At 55.8% G+C, this 20,940-nt stretch overlaps 1 protein-coding gene across 1 annotated transcript; it reads right to left on the bottom strand.

Annotated features, from left to right (window-relative positions):
• Nucleotides 1-3,434: 3,434 nt before the first annotated feature.
• On the bottom strand, nt 3,435-19,614 carry LOC117650802 (FMRFamide-related peptides). Its single transcript, XM_034394403.1, has 4 exons — nt 19,455-19,614; nt 6,049-6,144; nt 5,395-5,969; nt 3,435-5,346 (listed from the first exon to the last, which is right to left on the bottom strand). Exons 2-4 carry the CDS (start codon nt 6,141-6,143, stop codon nt 5,159-5,161), a joined length of 858 nt encoding a protein of 285 aa, XP_034250294.1. The 5' UTR covers nt 6,144; nt 19,455-19,614; the 3' UTR covers nt 3,435-5,158.
• Nucleotides 19,615-20,940: the final 1,326 nt, after the last annotated feature.

Below are 20,940 nucleotides of genomic sequence, written 5' to 3'. Positions count from 1 at the left end.
GGCCGGCGGGACGGCGGGGACGGCCGGTGGCGGCGGGGACGGCGGGGGCCGGCGGGGACGGCGGGGACGGCGGGGGCCGGCGGGGACGGCGGGGCCGGCGGGGACGGCGGGGACGGCCGGTGGCGGCGGGGGCGGCAGGGGCAGCGGGGACCTAAGACCCAGGGCAACAATGGCAAGGCGGGTTCCGTGAACATGGGAGGTACTGTACAAGGAACTGGGCTTTTTCGGACAACTCCAGGCGCTGAGGTGCGGATTGCGCTATCACCTCTTGGCATTTTCTGATAGCACTGCGCCTGAACCGCCGCCATGCTTCGCAGCGCGGGCTGGGCGCCAAGACCGTCTGGCGGGGGTGCGGGCAGGGGCCGGTGGGGTTGTGACGGGTTGAGCGGGTCAGGACACTGGTTGTAGTGAGCGGCCGGGGGAAGGGGAGAAGGCGTGGGAATAATGTAGGACACAGCGCGCCTTGGCCGTCTAGGCGCCCTGTCCTTTTTCCCTCGCCATCCTCCGCAAGCATCTCCGGACAGAGGCGTACAGGTGCAATAAAAACTAAATAAAGGAAGTCAATTCATAAAGTTTTTTTTTTTTAATCACCGCCAATTATGGTAACGTAACAACAAAAACGCCAACGAAATAAACCAAAGAACGAAGTATTCAACAGATTATTTTGATTACGTGTTTTTTGTTCATCAATTTAAAGGCAAACATCCCCGTTGTCAAATTTTTAATCTGTTTTATGGTTTTTAAGCGTGAGTGATGCAGCTGAGGCATCTGTTTTGTAGACGTTGGCCAGGATTTTATTTCTTTTTCTGTAAGGTGTAGCGAAACGGAAAAAATAGCAATCGCCCAGGAGGGCCTTTGACGCTCAGCCCTGCAGGCCATAGCTGTTACAAGGTTGGAATTTTTTTTATGAAGCTGATAGGGCAGCGTGCTTACGGTACGACCAGGTTCATCCGTAGCTCACCGGTGCTGCTGGATCTGTCGTGTGCAGTGTCACACGGAAGCCATATTTCGAGCCATTCAACTCCGATGTGTGTCAGTCGGTAGTCGGGTGCGGTGGGGGCGAGCAGGGGGCGAGCAGGGGGCGAGCAGGGGGCGAGCAGGGGGCAAGTAGAGGCGGAGCGTGAAGAAATCACGGCCTCATCGACGACAGCGCACACTAGCGAGACAAAGGCATACGTAAACAAGCGGCGTGAATCGTTTCATGCTCTTGGGAGGTGCGTGAATTGGTAGGCAAAATTTTAATGCCCTTCCAAAGGCACTTAAAGGGCGCTCAAGGGGCGTGAAAGACTGGTTAGGCCCTTAGGAGCGTAGCTGTTTTATGCGTTTGTTTCACCAGAGCAATGCGATTCCACTTGGGCAACACAACTGTCATCAATTCAACATTTGAAATCCCCGACAGCGCTTCGTTTGTTTGATTCGCGGCGGGGCTAGCAGTGGAGCCAGCAGAATCCGGCCTCGAAGTGGCACCACAGTGGCGACGCAGACGATTGACGCGGTCTGCCCAGCGTGCGCAGCAACGTCCTGCTTGATTGGGGGTCGGCCGGGGTTGGCATGCCGACCGCGCGTACAGATCGTGGGTGCATGCGCGGAAAGAAACGACAATAACAAATGTTGCCATTTTAACGATGGCATGCCAGCGCCGACGAAAAAAAAAATAGGAAAAGAAAAGTGGAGATGTGCGGGGACAGCTGTGATCCATCGGTATCCGCGGTTCCCTTTTTATCCAGCCTCGCGTGAGGGATTTCCAGCAGCTGGTCTGAATAACGGTTCCGAGAATGACCTCGAGGAAAGAGGGAAACAGCGACGTGCCTGACACGCGCCCGCCCGCCTTACCGGACTACGTAGTGGGCCCACTACACCGGACCGCTGGGCTAGCGCTGGGCCTGAGCGTGAAGGTGAAGCTGGGCCGGCCACGCGCGCGCGGTGAGGCTGTGCAGGCTGCGTGGGCCTCGGCCCAGCCCTGGGCCCCGCCAGCCCCGCCAGCCCCTGCAGCGTGCACCCTGGCGTAGCCCCACCAGGCCGCCCCCGGGAAGGAAGGGGGGCCTCATGATGATTGAAAAGGGCAGAGGCAGAGAGCCACCACGCGCCACTTTATGAATGCAAAGCGTCAACGGACAGCGCCTCTATCTAGCGATGTACAAATACCGGTAAGATTCAAAGTTACGTAAATAACGGTAAAATACGGTATTTTACTGTATTATACGGTATATTTGGGTAAAGTAAAATTTTATCGTTTTCATCCACTTTGCTGCGATACAGCTCCCAAACTAAGGCGGCCAATCGCACTCCGTAACAAAGGTGTTCTAAAGGAAGGCCCAAAGACCAGCTACCCGTTGGGGGAGAACGACTAGCCACCTTAGATCAGACGCAGTGGCTGCCCTAAGTCAGCCCAAACGACGATTTCTACACATTTGATTCCGTTTCGACAAACTTTGCTGCAATACCGCTCCCAAACTAAGGCGGCCAATCGCACTCCGTAACAAAGGTGTTCTAAAGGAAGGCCCAAAGACCAGCTACCCGTTGGGGGAGAACGACTAGCCACCTTAGATCAGACGCAGTGGCTGCCCAAAGTCAGCTCAAACCACACATTTGACCGAGGGGGCCACCACTCTCATTTCAGGCGTACACAAGATTACGGGATTACGGGAAATTTACTAGGGATTACGCGTGAAATTTTCGAAAATTGGTTCGAAAACGTTGAAAAATAGCTCAAAAACGTTGAAAAATGACTAAAAACGTTGAAAAATGACAGAATTTTTTCAAGGATTACGTGATTACGCCATGGATTACCAGGGATTACCAGCCAATTTGTACACAGGATTACGGGGGTGGTGGCCCCCTCGCATTTGACGCTGTTTCGACAAACTTTGCGTACTGCTTATTTCAATATTAACAATAGTTTCAAAATTACCAAAAAATACTAATTTTACCGGGGACTGCGTTAAATACCGTATTTTACCGTAATTTACCAGTTTTCCCTTCTTTTTGTGTATTTTTGGGCCACAACCCTTAAAAAAATCTGACAGTTCACAGTCTGTTTTGAAAACTCTATACTCATTGGCCGGTGGAGTGTAAAGAAAAGGCAATTTAATTTTTCATCCAGTTTTCTTGAACATTTAATTTTGGTTGAGAATATGGCTAAAGCCACATTCCATTTCTGAAATCGGACATCAAGAAGCGACAGCCAGTTAAAATAAAATCTATGTGCCAAATTTTTTTAAATTTTATCTATTAAAATTAGGCTTTTAATTTTTTAACTGTGTTGTACGTTTACAAATTGTTCTACAAGTACGTATAGACAAAGATGCTCTGGTGGTTATTGCAATTGACCAAAAGTTACTGCTTGAATTCCAGTAGTGCACTGAGCGAGTGGGGTGGTGGGTGGTGTGGTGGTGGTAGTTTCAGGGTTAGTGAGTCAGTCGACACAGAGGACATATTGTACACCGCAGTTTATTGAAACACACATCGTGGATACAGAGTCACAAGGAATGACTACTTCAGCAGGTACAAGAGAGACAGGCGGCACTACGACGTTGCTACAGCCCGTCTCAGGAGAGGAAAGATTACTGCGGGTTCGTCCCCGCCGGCCCAGGCGGCCGGCAGTCGGCCGGCAAGCAGAGGCCATCCGTAAGGATTTTCTTTTCACGCCTGGGACGGCCGGGACGGGGTAACGGGAAGAAAACAAAGACCTAGCGGGCTGCACGTCCCATACGCCGGACGTGCGCACCGTGTCTAGGGGTACACCGTCCCTGACACCATTCGCTATCTCTCTCCGTCTCCTCCACCCACTCACGCTCACGGTGGTACTCACCCACAGACACGCACATTATGATTTACACAGCAGACTCTGATCACAGAGTCGCCTCCCGTCCAGCCACGTCAGGAAGGCATCCCGGAAGTTACATCATGGTTACATGTTGACATCGAAAGCATTATACTTGTATACAAACAAAAGAACTTTACTCTACGCACCCAGATCGAAATATTTTCACATCAATGTGGTCGGGAAACCATTTTCGGGTGCATACTACAAACTGGAAAAATAACGCGTTCGCTAATATCTGTTTGCGTATACGCAGTTTTTGCTACACTATACTGTTTCTATCCTGCTGTCTCCCACCCTCGCACGAAGCGCTACGTTCCCCAACTGTGCGGCCATGACCACGCTTCCTTCATTCTCTTCTCTCTCTCTCTCTCTACGACCTAGGTAACCTAACCTACAGTAAAACTAAAGGAGGGGGCAGCCTGTGGCCACCTATGGATTTAACGACTGTCTTTACTACGCAGTCGACCACTACGAACCCAAAACTAAATTAGTAACCTAGCCATACGACCTACGTGCATAAATGATGGCGAAGCGAGGGGATGTGAGGACCGAGGCTCAAGTCTGACCGCTCCCCGGAGACAGGGTATTCCGCTGTGCTACAGAGTTGCCACACCAAGATACTCGATTTCCCTCAAACCGTGGTGACACTACAAGTTATTTACAGGAAGCGGATCTCTATCTATTTTAAATTTTGTGAAAAATTTTATATTTAAAATTAAGATAATAGTCTTTTAAAGCCGAAAGAAACAGGGCACCAACAACGCGCCTGAAATAAGACTAAAGGTTCTAGACTAAATTATATACAATCTGCCTGCAATGTTGATGACTGTGTCCTCACTTTGTTTCCTATCATCCGCAGGTGTTTCCCCAAAAGAAGAGTGATTCGAACTAAAAGCACGAAAATCGATTTGTGGTGAGCCATTTGGATAAAAAAAATGTCACCTGGTTGCCTACATCCATGATTACGGCTGAAATAAACTCATTTCTGTTTGAAGTATTTTGAAATTATTTTGAAATTTTGCGTTCACGCTGGGTTAAACCTTGCTAAAACTTCTCCCCCCAAAATTGATTTTTCTTCAATAACTCGGGAAACAAATTCTGGTCCATATAATTCAGAACAAGATTGTCATAGAACGTAAATATTTGATCCTAACAGCTCACTAGAAAAAGTAGTTTGTGTTCCCTATACAAGGAGTCACCCGGGGGACACACGATCTGGCAACACTGTTACACTATTCAGACTGGAATCGCGGCCACAATTCTGATCTGGATAGGGCGGAGTACCCTGTTAGTGCAGAGAGGACTAAGGGGTGAAGCGGCGGCGCGCGCTGCCTAGGCGACTGGGGCGCGTTTGCTGCCAGTGTTGTCGTGGGCCTCCTGGTGAGAGCCCTCTCCCTCCGCGGAGTCATCGGAGGCCACGTACGCACGGTCGGTGCGAGCGAAGGCCCCGGAGGCCGCCGGGGTGGTGGCGCTACCCCCAGCGCTTCCCCCGGCGCTTCCGCCACCGGCCACCTCGGCCCTCTCCCTGGCCGCGCGCACGCAGCGCACGCGGCGGCCCAGCAGCCCGCCGTCCGGGCGCAGCACATTGGCCGCGTTCGCGCGCATGAAGTGCTCCAGGATGGAGCCGCCGGGCACCTCCCCGAGCCCAGCGCGGGCCCAGTCCCCGCGACCGAACCTCACGTAGTTGCTGTCCGGACCGAGCCCAGAACGCCCAAATCGCACGTAGTTACTAGTTTCCGGGCGACCAAATCGCACGAAGTTATTGTCAACTGAACGGCCGAGACGGATGAAATTGCTCTCTTCCGGGCGACCGAAGCGGACGAAATTACTTTCCACCTGAGCCCTGGCGATTCCATCGTTCCTCCCAAACCGCACGAAGTTATCCTGGTTCGTTCCACTGCGATCAACCATCTCCAAGTGATCGTCGAAGCCCATCCGCCCGAAGCGGATGAACCCGTTGGTGTTGTCATTCTCGCCGCGGGAGATCCGCTCCAGTTGCCCAAAGGCCGGGCTCCGACCAAGACGCATGTAGTTCTCAGCTCGGCGATTCATGGGGTCAGTCGTCCCGCTCCGGCCATATCGCATGAAGTTCCTCTCCAGGTCAGTCCGGCGGTTGAGCAGAGTGGCCAGGAAATCCTCGTACCTGGACAGAAGGCAGGCCGTGAGACCTGGGCTGCTATGCCGCCAGCCACACAACAACAACGACCCAAAGGACTACGTACTCGGAGTTGACAGAGTCGTCAGCATCGGCTTGGGCCAGGCAGGTCGGCGCGAAGCAGCAAGCGACCAGGAGCAGCATCAGCACGAAGAGCACCATCCTGGAAAAAATGAAGTTTTATTGGTTAGGCTTTCCTCCAGGACTGTTAATTTTCCCTCCACAATTCGTTTTGCTTTCATTTTAAATTTGGTTGGAGAATCTACAGCTGTCCTAACGGCAGAAGGGAAATGCCGAGGCAAACTGCTCGTGGGTTGCTGATGTTTCGTCTTTTACCAACACTGGTAAAACAAAGGCATAAAAATACGATTTCAAGAAATCCTAGGAGTCACGAAGTCAATTTGATTATTGTGTAAGAGTGTGGAGAAAGAAAAGAAGTGGTGTTGTGAAGTTGTGGCTCAGGGGACTACCAATGGCAGTGGTACCAATGTGGTCGATGTGCCACCCGTCGAAATTTAAACTTGACAATAAATAGAAATCAAAATGCTGGTAAATTCAAAATATTCCAATGCTAATGTATTCCGCAGTGTTCTGACAATGGAACATCTTTAAAGTCCATCATTATTAAAATGTTCTTAGCAGAAAGAAGGCAGTAAATTATTTTCACGGGTTGGCAACAATCTTCTCGGCGTCTGCGCCCTTGCGAAAATCGCGAAGCTGAAAGCACCAGCAGTCGCGCATTAAAAATGCCCCTCCATTGTTGCTGACGTTGAATTGTTTGGCTTGTTTCAAAAGGCTATGGTTCTCTAGTCATGTTTTCTTCAATTCTGTGTAATAGTTCTCACTCACAACGTATTAACACCACGACGGTTGGTTTGACAAACTTCATAAACTCGGGAGGGAAGGTTTCGAAACGCGGGTGAGTCTTGTTCGAGGAACATGAGCACTGCAAGTCGCGAGGTGGAGCGAAGTGGTCCTAGTGCTAACTGAATCACAACAACAACAAAATTGTTTTGTTGACAGAAAAAAAAGTGATATTTGAAAAACTTTATGTCAGAAAAAAAGAACTTTTGTATTGCTAATTTTTTGTGAACATTTTTTTAGAAAGTTATCACATTAAAATTGAAAATTTGTCTTATATGAATTTTCATTAGCAGGAAACAAAGAAAAAACAAAAAAGAGAGCAAAATTAATACAGATTTCAAATGCTACAGTTGGTTAAACTGTTAAACAGGTTGCAAACCTACTGCGCATGTCCAAAAACACTCCGATCAAGAAGTATTATTGGATAGTTCTACCCGAAAAACTGCGTTCGAACCGACACCAATTCTATTGTTGCATCTTGTCTACCTGCAGTCAAAGAAATTTTTCATTTCGAACGTGCCATTTCAGCTTTTGGAGTAAGCTGTACAGACCCAAAATGAAGCTCGGCTATTGGTCCTCCCCGGCTCGGCTCCCCCCAATCCCTTTGACGAGTCGAGTTTTGCCATGGAAACGGCGATTTTGACAGCAAATTTCTCAAAATTGGCCGTTAACTTTTTAACCAGATTTCAGCATAAGAATCAGCGTTCAAAGTTCTACAAGTCTGCAAAATCTCATTAAAATCGTATAGAAAATTTCCGAAATGCATAAAGGGCCACACAAATTGAATCTCGGGCCGGCTGAATCCTGGGTATACTATAAGGCTACTTCGTGCCTAAAAATTACGCCCTTTGGGGCATAAATACTCTTTTACGCCCTTGCAAGGGCACAAATCGTTTATGCCCTTGGAAAGGGCGTAAATAGTATAGGAATTTCAAGCAAAGTTTTAATGCCCTTCCCAAAGGCATAAACGATTTATGCCCTTTAAGGGCGTAAATCGTTAACGCCCTTAAAGGGCATAATTCTAATGCCTTTGTTTCACCAGTGAAGCCCTTCATGTTCGATGGGGAAGGAGGGGCTTCCCACCCAGCTTGCATCGAATGCGGAAAACATGAGTCGGTCCATACGCTAGGGCGCTACGCGTTCAGCCCGCATTATTGATTCATGGACACGAGGCAGAAAATTGCTGCTTATTTCGTCATTACTGACCCGTAATTCCCTGCCCTCGCAGGCAGCCGTCCCTGCACTTTCCCCTCGCACTTCATTTGCATGAAAAAATAAACGTGCCGCGAGGCCGCGGATGGGTAGGCGGCGCGGAGCTAGTTTACTCTGCATTCGAGGCGGCCAAAACAGGGACGCTGCGTGACTGCTACTTGCGATGGAGATTCGCTTCGATTGGACAAAAGGCGTGTCCGCGCGGTCTCTGCGTGACGCGTGCGGCCCTGCCCCTGGGCCTGGCCTGCCCTGGCCTGCCCTGGCCTGCCCTGGCCTGGCCTGCCCTGGCCTGCCCTGGCCTGCCCTGGCCTGCCCTGGCCTGCCCTGGCCTGCCCTGGCCTGCCCTGGCCTGCCCTGGCCTGCCCTGGCCTGCCCTGGCCTGCCCTGGCCTGCCCTGGCCTGCCCTGGCCTGCCCTGGCCTGCCCTGGCCTGCCCTGGCCTGCCCTGGCCTGCCCCTGGCCTGCCCTGGGTCCTGCCCTGGCTGCCCTGGCCTGCCCTGGCCTGCCTGGCTCTCCATTTCCCTTTGCCTGCTGAATCCTGGCCTGCCTGCAATCTCATGGCCTGCCTCTGCCTGCCCTGGCCTGCCTGGCTTTTCTGCTGCCCTGCCTGACCGGCCTGCCTGGCCTGCCCTGGCCTGACCTGGCTGCCGTGGCTCCCTGGCCTGCCCTGGCCTGCCCTGGCCTGCCCTGGCCTGCCCTGGCCTGCCCTGGCCTGCCCTGGCCTGCCCTGGCCTGCCCTGGCCTGCCCTGGCCTGCCCTGGCCTGCCCTGGCCTGCCCTGGCCTGCCCTGGCCTGCCCTGGCCTGCCCTGGCCTGCCCTGGCCTGCCCTGGCCTGCCCTGGCCTGCCCTGGCCTGCCCTGGCCTGCCCTGGCCTGCCCTGGCCTGCCCTCCGTCTGATCTGCCCTGAAAGGCTGGAAGGCGAGCCCCACAATGGGGACGGCGAGCACAACTCGCGCGGACTCGCATCGCCCCGCCGGACCGCCGGACCCACCGCCATGGACATTCCTGCCCCGCCCCGCCCCGCCCCGCCAAAGTTAAATCAGAACAGAGACGGGACTCGGAAGGGCTTTCTAACCAGGTTACCGTCCGCGTCCCCGTCTCAAGGCGGCCCTCGGGCGGCCCCGAGGGGTTACCCACTCGTTGTTTTAATGTACACACGATTCCGGATTCCCGCGATTCCCAGAACAACCTTACCTGAGAAAAGAGAGAACTTTCGAAAATTTGCTTTGTATTCGAATGTTTTTGGTGTATCACATGATTACCATGACTTTAAATTGAAACTATGAGGATTTTCCATCAATTTAAAAGATCTACGAATGATTCCCGGACTGAGCGTACACATGATTCCCGGAGTGGGTAACCCCTCGGGCGGCCCTCAGCGTCCTGCACCGAGGCGTACCGAGCAGACGGCCTGCACCTAGGAGGCAGCCTTTACCGAGAACACGGCCCGGCCCGCCGCCCGCTGCGCCGCCATGAGAGCTCGGCCGAACGTGAGCACAGCATTGTCCGCTGCCTCCGCCAATATGATTGCTGCGCCCACACTGCACGCGCGCCACGCGTCCCCCCCCCCCCCATCGACGCCGAAGTCAGCAGCAGGCCGGCCAGCATGCAACGCGGAAAACTAAAAATCATTAAGAAAAACGATGATCGGCCTACGCGGTAGCGCGGTCCACGCCGGCCCACGCCGCGGCGCTAAGTACACTATAAAAATTGCTCGCTTCGCGCTTTGCGCTTGGCTCCGCAGCGCCAAGATGGCGGACGGGCCTTTGCTGCCTTGCCTTGCGGCTGCGCGGCTGCAATCCAACGCCCTGGATAATGATGGCAATCCAGTCGGCTGTTAATTAGGGGGACGTAACACGATGTAGCGACATCCACATGGAGGGGGTGGGGTGATATAAGGGTGCGAGGGCCGCGGGGGCCGCGGGGGCCAGGCTGGCCGGATGGGGGCGTTTTTGGCGGAGTTCGCTTTGCCCCGCCCCGCCCCGCCCCGCCCCGCCCTTCCAGACCACTCTGAACCATGTCTCAACAGGGCCGGCTTCGCGTGCCTCGCGTCGCCCACTCGGTGAAGTTCGCGCTTTGCGTTTCCGCGCCACTCGAAGTGGGTATCTGCTTCCCGACGGTCTGCCTGTCAGCGTCCGTCTGTCCGCCTGTCAGCGTCCGTCTGTCCGCCTGTCAGCGTCCGTCTGTCCGCCTGTCAGCGTCCGTCTGTCTGCCTGTCAGCGTCCGTCTGTCTGCCTGTCTTTGCACCTGTCTTTCAGTCTGCCTGTCTGTCTGGTCTTCTTCGCGGGATAGCGACGTGGGCGTACCTGCGGGCCGCCTCCTGTTTACGTCTCCATCCCGGCCTCCTTGATCCAACCCCTCCTTTCCCCGCCTCGGGAATCAATGTGAACGTGGAGGCAGCCAGCCACGCAGGGGTGGGCCGGCGGGGCGGGGACGAACGTGTTGCGCGCGGTGGCGGAGTGGAGCCGCGAGAGCACTTTGACATACTTTAACAGGCCGCTGCTTCCGGGAAGGCGAACCAAACGAAGACATGTCCCTGGCAGTTCATCATTTGATTACTCGGCGTGTGTAGACAGTGACCGAGCAGCGCCATGGCTACGCCGCTACGCCAGTGCACTGCGGCCAAGCCGCGTGCCAGGCAGGCCGATGCAGGCCGAGCAGGCCGAGCGGGCAGTGCCGCCCCTCCTCCCACGCGCGCCCCCTCCCCTCTCCACTCCGCTGCCCCCGCAGGACAATGTCCCCTGGCTGCCGTGATGCCGTCAAAAGTAGCAGCGCAATTTCCTTTCCACTGAATGTAGAGATACTAACTAGGTAAAGTCTAAACTTAAGGCTGAGCCTAAGTTCCCACTTGCAAGTTGACATTTCATAAAGATAAAATAATTTGTTTTCTGTACTTTGATTATACTTATTAATTTTTCTAAGTTTGAATGTGGGATTAACAGTATTTCCACTTTGTTTTCCTAGTTTAGGACGGGGTTTTATAATTTTTGGTTTGTATTCACCAAAGAAGTCATTTGTTACAACTTTTTTTTTCTCACCGCCCCATGTAAGCAGGCCAAAGTTTGAGATGGAGTTTAAGTCCCCATGGAAAATTTTGAAATACAGTTCTTTGGCTTCACATCGTAACATCCCTCATGCACCGAAAACTCCATGACTCAAAGACCGCCTTTCACCCCACATAAAGCGCAATCAGCAGTAGCTTGAACTGAAGATTGAAATAGAGGTTGAGATCCCATGGGAGATATTTAACTAAAATTTAACAAAAATCTATAATATATTCAAGTTTTATATACATCACAGCTTGAAAAGCTTTGTTGAAGGTAACATCATGGACACAAAGAGTTGTGGTTTCCACAATCTTTTCAAAATGAATCGTAGAGGTAAAAATGTGAAGACCAACCTTTTACGTTAAAATAGTAAGCGTCAGAAGATTTTTAGAGATATAGTCAAAATGTGCACGATAAGGTTCTTAACTGGGTTGAATGGTTAGCATGTGCCTCCCAATGTCAATTAAGCAGTTAAAAATTATTACTTTTGTTGATAGACACACAATTTATTAAACTGTGGAACTTTAAAACTTGGAAGCGAATTCTTATTGTTCATGACTGAGCGCTGCCACAAGAAGAAATACTACCACTTACAGATTTAAACTTTATAAGATTTATAATAATGATCATAGTTTATTATTAGTTTTTAATCTTGTCAATATGAATGTTAACTTGTAATTTGCAACTTCATTTTTTAAGTTTTGACTTCATCTAGTGTGAACGCTAGTGCCGACTTCCGCCTCCGTGTGTGTTGTTCGTGTTGTTGTGGTCAGTTTACAAAACCCACCGGGGTTGCAATTCAACGACGCTTCTAAACTGCACCCGACTTTTATCGTTGCCAACCTGAAAACTTCACTTGAACAGTGAACGAAACTAAACGTTTTACCAGCTTGAATCGAATGTTTGTTCGTTCATTTTGAAAAATTGGGTTCTGATCATTATAAAAATTCATCAAAGGCACCTACTTAGTTAATTTCAACGCTTAACACTACCACTTTTGTTGCCACCGATACGTTCAAAGGTTGCCTACATTGCGAGGTGCCACTTTCGTCGTGGTTCACTCGGGAGGGTCTCTGGGCCGGACTAAAGGGCTTCGCTAGTTTAAGTTTTAGTTTCAGTGAAAGGAATAGGGGGCTCAGCCAAAAAGTTCTGAGAACGATAAGCGGAAAGAACAGAGCAACGCTACACGTGGCGAATCGTTGCGACGAAAGTCACAAAAACAGAAGCCGCAGTATAGTCAAAGAGAGAACCGGATAATTCGTGACGAGTTTTGTCCCTTTGACTTTATAACTTGGTATTTCTGAAAGGGTGAGAGAACGCTTTCAAACGCTCTTGAATGACCGGCCCTTTTTTTTATAAAAAAAAAAATCGCACAAAGTGCTGTGCGGGTATTCTCTCTCAAATGGGTGTTTTTATTGATTTTGCCTAGATTTTTTAAAAAATTTACTCACTCGAATTTGACGCGATAATCGCCGGCACGTGGCGTGGTTGCATATTCTGCACTTCAATAGAGCCAATAAAACTAAACATAGTTCAGCACGGCCCTTTCCCCCTCCCTCGAGAGCGCGCCCCCAGCAGTGGGCCCACCTAAGCATGCCTGAGACCCATCCCACCCCTCCTGTTTGTATCGCTCACAGCTAACAAGCAAGGCCAGATAAAGGGATTCAATCGGAGTCGCGGCGTCCCCGGCACGGCACGGCACGGCATGAAGGGGCGGTGCGCAGCACTGCGCGGGACACCGCGGGTTCGTTACACAAAAAGGACAAGAGGCGCATGCAGAGGCCGGGGGTTCGGCACACAGACAGAGAGGCGGACACAAACCGTGGGCGCGAGCTCACACACACACACACACACACACACACACGCGCGCGCGCCCTCACACATGCCCACGCTCGGCGCCACGCACGGGAACGAAAATCCACGAAGAGTCTCACTCGGCTCCTGCCCCACCAGAGTCGTCTGCCGAACGTCGGCTGGAGATAGAGCGGACCGATGCCACCAAAAGCGTACTTTGTTTTTACGGTTCTGCCTTTCGACCAGTGCGGTGAGTGCGGCGCGGTAAACAGTGACCCCGGTCACGTGCGGGGGACGCTGGGCGACACTGCGCTGCCCTGGAAGGCAGGCATCGACCGAAAATAGATTATAGGTATCGGTGCGCAGGCAAGAGGGCAGGTGAGCTCGCGTTCTTTCTTGACTGACGCACGGTCCACTGTGCAGTGGAAGAAGACTCCAGTCACACCTCAGGAAGCGAGGAAAGAACTCGAACGGCCGGGTGATTGTTCCGACACGCGCGTCGATTAGAAATGAATTCGGACGTTGTATTGTAATTTGTTCCGCCCGGATGCCACCCTCGCTGGCGTCGCTGTTCTTGGGAGTGGTGCCGACGTGCTTCGAGCAGGTGCCCCGGGTCCACCACTACACTCTGAATGTAGGGTGCCCAGAAACTGGGCGCGTTTGTCGCCCACCCCACTTTTTAGGGTGCCAAATGTCGCCCAGTTTCTGGGCACCTTTGTCGCCCAGTCTCGGGGTGGACAAACCATACAGTAACCGGCCCTCTCCCATGGTAGAGCATACACAGGTGTCTAGTTCCTGGGCGACCGAGGTGCCCAGATTCTGGGCACCTTTGGCACCTTGGAAGACATTTGGCACCCTAAAAAGTGGGGCGCCCAGTCCCAAAAAACCATGGAGCACATGGGGTCCCATGGATGACTTCCCACGAGACGATGATCTTTCACCATGGAAATTTAGGAAAACACCACGAGCACTCTTACACCACGGCATGGGGCGGCATGGGGCGACAAATAATTCCGTGGTGAAAGAACCACCATGGTGTCTATCGTCATGGTGAAGCATGGCTTCCCCATGGTGGCGCTCGCACCATGGTAACGTGCTCTTGCCCGTGCGTTGAAGTCTCCAGAGATTATTCAGAATCCCCTGCAACTTGAACTATAGAGATAGAGTGACGGCGACCGCTCCATCGTGTTCAGCATCGAATTTTTACGTGGGTGAAGAGAATATGAACGCCTCGTGTCTCTTCGCTTGACTTTGTGACAAGGCACTTGGCACGCCATGTGTACGAGGGATGTCATGGGACCAGTACACCATGCAAACCAGACACCATGGAATTTTCTCATGGTAAAGGGGCCAAAATGAGGGTGTTTTGGACACCATGGGATTTTGCTTCCCATGCAATCCCATGATGTCCCATGCACCATGGGACCCTCCATGGTTTTTTAGGACTGGGGGGCGACAAAGGCGCCCAGTTTCTGGGCACCCTACATTTAGAGTGCAGTTGCGGCAAGAGCCGTGCCATTCTACAGGCTTCGCGATGCCTCGTGCCCCTAAATGCTTCGCCCCGCGGAGGCCCCGCGGCCCCGCGCTGGTGGTGAGTGGCGGCCGGCGAGACGGCAGATCGGCGGGGCTGTCCGGACCTATTATTTCGCGTCGGAGTGCCACACGGAGAGGGGGGGGGGCAAGCTCTTTTACGGGCGAGAGTCTTATTTCCTCACGCCCCGCGACGTCGGCTGGAGGCGGCTGGAGGCGGCCGCGCCAGCTTCGGCGAGACGAAAACCTCAAAACGCACGGCGCATGCTTCGTTAACGATGGTGCACGGCCATCCTGTCCGGCAGGAGACCGGTGGACCAGGAAAACCGGCACTTCTTGGAAAGGCCTGCATCTCGATGCGAACGAAGCAGGAAGGAGATGGAAATCGAGGGAGCCTTCGCTCACCTAAGGAGGGCACTTAAAACGACGTGACTTTCTCTCCTGCGTGAAAAGTGGAAAGTCTCACCGAAGACGGTATGGCAGGAAATTTGGCGTGACTTCTCTGTCCCGCCAACTTATGGCATCTCTTTTCAAAATGCATCTTTAGCACTAACCCATTACGTAAGTGCGCGGAGTGTTTGGTCTTGGTCTACATAGTGCAGTAGTTTCACACACACACACACACACCTCCCCCATCCCCGCCCGTCCCCACAGAAACACACTCGAAGAGCCTCCTGCACCAACTTTTACCCGGCCTCCCTTTATGATGCGTCCTGTGGAAAGTTCGGTCTCATTATCCGTCGCCCGGCCGGGCTGGCGGCGCGCTCGTGCAGTGCTCGTGCAGCGCTCGTGCAGTGCTCTTGCTGTGCTCGTGCAGTGCTCGTGCAGTGCTCGTGCAGCGCTCGTGCAATGCTCGTGCAGTGCTCGTGCAGTGCTCGTGCAGCGCTCGTGCAGTGCTCGTGCAGTGCTCGTGCAGTGCTCGTGCAGCGCTCGTGCAGTGCTCGTGCAGTGCTCGTGCAGCGCTCGTGCAGTGCTCGTGCAGTGCTCGCGGCGAGGGCCGCCTATTAACCACGCCGACAGTAATGGCTGCAGTGATCTTGCGAGAAAAAAAGCTCCCCGCCTTTTTGTGTTTATTCGTTGTATTTCGAACTGGCAAACCAAAACCATCAAAACAGCCAGTTCAGATTGAAAATGGCATCGAGTTCTGGTGCAGTTCTGTGCCACCCACTTGCCCGCCTACACTCTCTCTCTCTCTCTCTCTCTCTCTCTCTCTCTCTCTCTCTCTCTCTCTCTCTCTCTCTCTCTCTCTCTCTCTCTCTCTCTCTCTCTCTCTCTCTCTCTCTCCCCCCCCCCGGCCAGACAGACCAACACACGTGCCGCTTCTCGTCGTCGCACTCGTCCACTTATTTTTTTTTCAATTTATTTATTTATGTTGCTTTTGTTCTCGTGTTTAAAGTTTCGGGTTACTCTAGTCTGTCAGATCGGCAGGAGCTAGGCACTGAACACCAGAAGTGGCGATGCATCATCAACTTTGGCCTGTCGTGGGTTTCTCTAAACTTCTGGTGGTGTCACTTGCGTAAAGGTAATTGCAGGGCGGTCCCTGGACTGCTCCCGTGCTCGACAGCCCTCGCCCGGTGGCCACGTGATTGGAAGCGGATCTGTTGGACGTGACGTCTTATGGCGCGCCCCGGCCTACCCCGGGCCCACCCCGGGCCCACCCCGCAGCCACAGCCAGCCACCGGGCCGGCCAAGACAACAAACGGACAACTCCACTCGGACATCACTCGGACGATTTCCCGGACGACTCCCCGGGCAGGCAACCCCCGGCCACGGAAGAACGGAAAAGTGGAGTGGGCGTAGGTAGGTGTAGCCCGGCCCTGGCCTTGGCCTTGGCTGGAGTCTCTGCTGCTCGCGCCGGGTCGCGTCGGGTCGCTCCACGTCGCGCCACGTCGCGCCACTGCCGCCGCAGCAGCAGAGTGCCGAAGGAGCCGAAGGAGCCGAACGCTGTCGGTGTCTGTCGGTGTCTGTCCGGGTGAGACAGGTGGGGCTGGCTCGGACGGCCGTAACAGCCTTACGCCGCATCGGAAGCAAACATCCGACGGGCGCGGAATGGAATGGGTTCTTTCGAGCAGTTTCAAGCAGGTCGGAGTGTTTTGTTTTGCCCCTTTTCTAGCGCTGCGGAAAAGGCGGGAAACGGGCTGGATGAAATGGCGGCATAACCCGCTCTTTTCGGGGCTTTAAAGTGCCAAATTGACAAAAGAGATATTGTTACCGGATAACAGAATACGGAATCGTTAAAATACATCTGCAGATAAGGGCTCGTTCGGAGGAACAATTAGACAACCTATTTTCCAATGAGTAAGGCCCAGCGCAATACACCAGAGCAGGAGTCGGCCCGGTGTTTGCCGACGGTTGGCCGGCGGGTCCGAATGAGATGGCCGTTTCAAAGGAACCACGCTGCGCGACGCATCCCCGGCCCGAGTAACGTCATTCCTCCACTGTTTGCATGCTCCAAGTTGTGCCGGACCGCGATCTCTTCATTGAGCTGGTGCGGTCCGCGGCCCCGTTGCGCAGCCCAAGGCCCGGGTGACACGGTCGCAGTCTCTGAATGTTTCCGGGGATTCGAGCGATGCAGGCTGGTCACTCCAGGAATCAAGCGCTCGACAGCAGCTGCCGCCAAAGCCACGGGGAGTGCTGTGGCCTGTGGCCGGGGCCGGGGCTCAGGCCCGACCGGGGCGACACAAAGCCGATTTGGGTATATCGCTTCGCAGCCATGTGCGGCCGGGCCGGGCCGGGCCGCACGCACTCCGATGCGGCATGCACTCCGATGCGGCGTCCACAGGCCTCTCTGCGCAAAACTCATCGTGGCCGCTCCCCGCCAGTGAGGTTCCATATCACACAGTAATCAAATTCTGTGGATTCTATGCACTCACAGGATTTCCCCGCCGACAAAGCAAGTGCATGGCAGGCGAGGCTCAGCCTAACAAATAGACTTTAAAAACTTTTTTTAATATCAATCAATTTGTAATATTGTTCAATTTTCAGACTGACTCTGGCAACATTCAACGAGACGTCAAGAAGCCAAGTTGATGGTTAAAGTCATTTTGAACATTTTGAGTCACGGGGAGGCACAGCCCTTCAACCGACCCGCTCACCCCGCTAGCAAGCACCCACCCGCAATCTCACCCCTCCCCTCCCCTCCCCCTCCCCTCCCTCTCCCCTCCCCCTCCCCCCCCCTCCCTCCCCTCCCTTCCCTCCCTTCCCCTCCCCGAGGAACTGGAAGCCGCCTGCACGCGCCGAGGGACGGCAGGTAGGCAAAATGGACCATAACTTGATTAAGAGTTAAACTCTGTCCATTTTGACGTCGGAATAATGCAGGTAATTTTTACGCCATTTTGACTACCCTATCCGTCTTCCCCGGGCGAATACGGCAACCGCGTCCTCGGCAGGATTCTACTTTCGCAGCCACGCCTTCGCCGCCCCATCGGAGCAGCGCGTCCCCGCGGGCCCGGGGCGCCGGGACGCCGAGGCCGGGGCGCCGAGGCCGGGACGCCGAGGCCGGGCGGCGCGGGGGTGTTCGGTGGCGGCGGGCGGCACACGGCGCACACGGTAACTGGAGCGGGCGGCCGGGCAGGCGCCACACGCCGCATTTCGGATTCGCGGTGCGGGAAGTCATGCGCGGCGTGGCCTGGCCGATGAGCCTGCCAGCCCTTCTTTGAGGCTTCGTGTTGCGCCCGCGCATCACCGCCCCGCGGCTTAGGCCGCCACGCGGCACGCGGCACGCGGTGTCCGACCGCGCGGCACGGAGGCGGAGCGCGGGGCGTGGGGTGCGTGGAGCCCCCGCCGTCGCCACCAACGTCATCAGCCAGCAGACGTACGCGACGTATACGCAAGCCGCGCTGTCGTCTGAGCCACGGAAAGAAACGCCTCAGATTTACACGGCGGCATACTTGCCCCAGGCGGCACTGCCCCGCACGTCGCCCGGCGGCGGAGTGCTTCTCGTCTCGGCGGTCACGGAGCGCCTGTCGGAGTCAGGGTAGGCCGGCCCGCCCCAATGCCAAGGCCGGCGGGGTGCCTACGCGCCACAAGCCAGGCGCTCCACTGGAATGCGGCCGCGTAACGCTGCGCCGCGCACGCAGCACGCAGCACGGGGACAGCGACGGGAACGGCAATGGGGAAGGCGACGGCCACGGCGACGGGCGTGGCGACGGGCACGGCGACGGCGATGGCAATGGGGAAGGCGACGGCGACAGGGGCGGCGACGGGGGCAGCGATAGGGACGGCAATGGGGAAGGCGACGGGCACGGCGACGGGCACGGCGACGGCGATGGCGATGGCAATGGGGAAGGCGACGGCGACGGGGGCGGCGACGGGGATGGGGGCGGCGACGGGGACAGCGACGGCGACGGCAACGCGGACGGGGACGGAGGCGCACGCAGCACGTGGACACACACGGCCACCACCTTCACGCGGCGTGCCCTCGGTGGGCGTGGGGGGCACCACTCGGCTACGTCGCGTCCCCGCTCAGCGCCTGGCATCGGGCGCGTAGGCAGCCCGCCGCGCGCGGCCGTGTGGCGGGAGGGCCTGCCTTACAGGCGCTTGGCAGAAAGGGATGGTCGCCACTTCGGGGGCCTAGCGGGGGCCTGGGGCTCGGAGGGGCCAGCACTCCTGTGAGCTTCTGAGGGCAACCCCGCCTCGCCTCGCGCGGACGGTGGGGCCGGGGCGGCACGGAGCGGCGTATTGTGTTGGGGAATCTCTTTCCGGCGGACAGCCGCTCAAAGCCAGGGACACAGAGCGCGAGCCAGGGGTCGCTGCACCCGGCACCCACACGAGACGCCCTCGGAGGCTCCCCGTGGGCCTGGCACGGCCTGGCACCACCTGGCAAGACACAGCGCCAGAGCGATGCGTGGATTCGCCCGGCAGCGGAAGGCGGGAACGCGTCGCCAGAAGACTGATTCCGGGAGTCATCTTCATCGCTCTGCCTCTCTCATAAGCGCCCCGTAGAGGTGCGAGAGAGACAGAGCGATGAAAACGAATCTCGGAATCAGTCTGCAGCGATGGCTGTCGAGGGAAGAGCACTGTCTGACCTGGCGTCGGCCGATCGGCGGCGAGCAACAACGCAGCGGCGAAGCGGGCCGGCGAGGCGCAGGCTGGAAGCTGAGGGCTACAGCGCTGCTGTGCAGCCGCAGTCCCGGAGCACTCTGGAGCACCACTACAAGGACCACTTGTTGATCAGGTGGAAGCGTAGCTGCGTCTGCCGGCTGCGCCGCTGCGGCCACACTTTTATAAGCGCTGCTCCGGGTGAGGGGCGAGGGCGGGGTGACGCGCGGGCGAGGGCCCGGGGAGGGGAGGGGCGTACAGGGGCGTGCTGGGGATGCTGGACCGCGTGGTGGGGGAAGGGGAGGCGCATCGGCCGCCGGGGGCGCTGCCGGGGGCGCTGCCGGGGGTGCTGTGTAGGCGGTGGGCGTGACAAGTTCGAGACGAGGCAAATCTCTGCCCACAGTTTGGCCGCGTGCATTTCATTTTCGCCTCATTGTCCGCCCGTTTTTTCCGGACCCAGCCCACGCGAGAGACAGAGAGAGGCCTGCTGCGCCAGCTTCGCCTGCACGGCCGGGCCTCAGTAGCGACGTAGCGGCCCGTCGTTTCATCCCCTTGTTCCGGACGTTTCCGCGGAAAAAGTTGGACAAAGCCGCGGCCGCACGGCGGAAGTCACCCCCTCCCCCTCCCCCTCCCCTGCATGCGAGTCTGACCTTTCAGGTATTGGCTCTCGCGCATGCTCGCTGCAGCGATTGCACCACCTTGCAAATCGCTCCGCACAGCGAGCCGTCCAGCGAGAACAGCGTCGTCGACGGCTGGCCTGGCTGGCCGAATCAACGGTGCCTGCTGATCCCGAGCGCCGCTCTCGTCACTGTCTCCCTCACTCTCGCAGGGCGCCCCGTGAGGGTGCGAGGACAGCCACGACAGCGGCGTTCGAAATCATCCTGCTGCTGCAACCCGTGTAACCGCAGGCCCGCCTCGGCGCAGCCTCGCTGCTGTCGGCGGGGTGATTTTGGGTGATCTCGCCCCTTTTAGCGAGAGCACGGCGTGCGCCTGTCGAGACTGCCCGGCCGGGAAGCCTCGAGTCCCGGCGGCTGGCCCAAGGGCTGGCCGGCTTCAGAGCGATTTCGGACATCACCTCGGACTCTCTGTCCCTCTCGCACTCGTCCGTCGCTCCGTAGGTGCGAGAGGGACAGAGTGACGAGACACGCTGCTTGGAGTGGAATCAGTCTGCTGGCCGGCTGGCCGCCCTTCCAATTAATCGTGTGTGGGTCGCGCCAGTCGCCCTGCCGTTATGAGCCGCCCGGAATTACGGGCCATTTGTTATGCCGCAAATTGAACGCGCCGGCCGACAGCCAACAGGCCAGCCAGCACCGATAGGCAGAGGCAGTGCGTGGGGGCGGAGGGGGAGGGGGAGGGGTGGGCGAGCGGGCCTAAACTCCCTGGCCGGCCGGACCGGGCCGGACTGCCCAGCCTAGCGTGGGGCATAGGCAGACTGAAGGCTGGTTCCAAGCAAGCTTGGAGTCGCTCTGTCTC

This window comes from Thrips palmi, unplaced genomic scaffold (assembly GCF_012932325.1).
Source record: "Thrips palmi isolate BJ-2018 unplaced genomic scaffold, TpBJ-2018v1 HiC_scaffold_5, whole genome shotgun sequence".
In the NCBI taxonomy this organism is placed as follows: Eukaryota; Metazoa; Arthropoda; class Insecta; order Thysanoptera; family Thripidae; genus Thrips; species Thrips palmi.
Note: the sequence above shows the minus strand (reverse complement) of the source record. Positions and strands in the feature narration are given on the sequence as shown.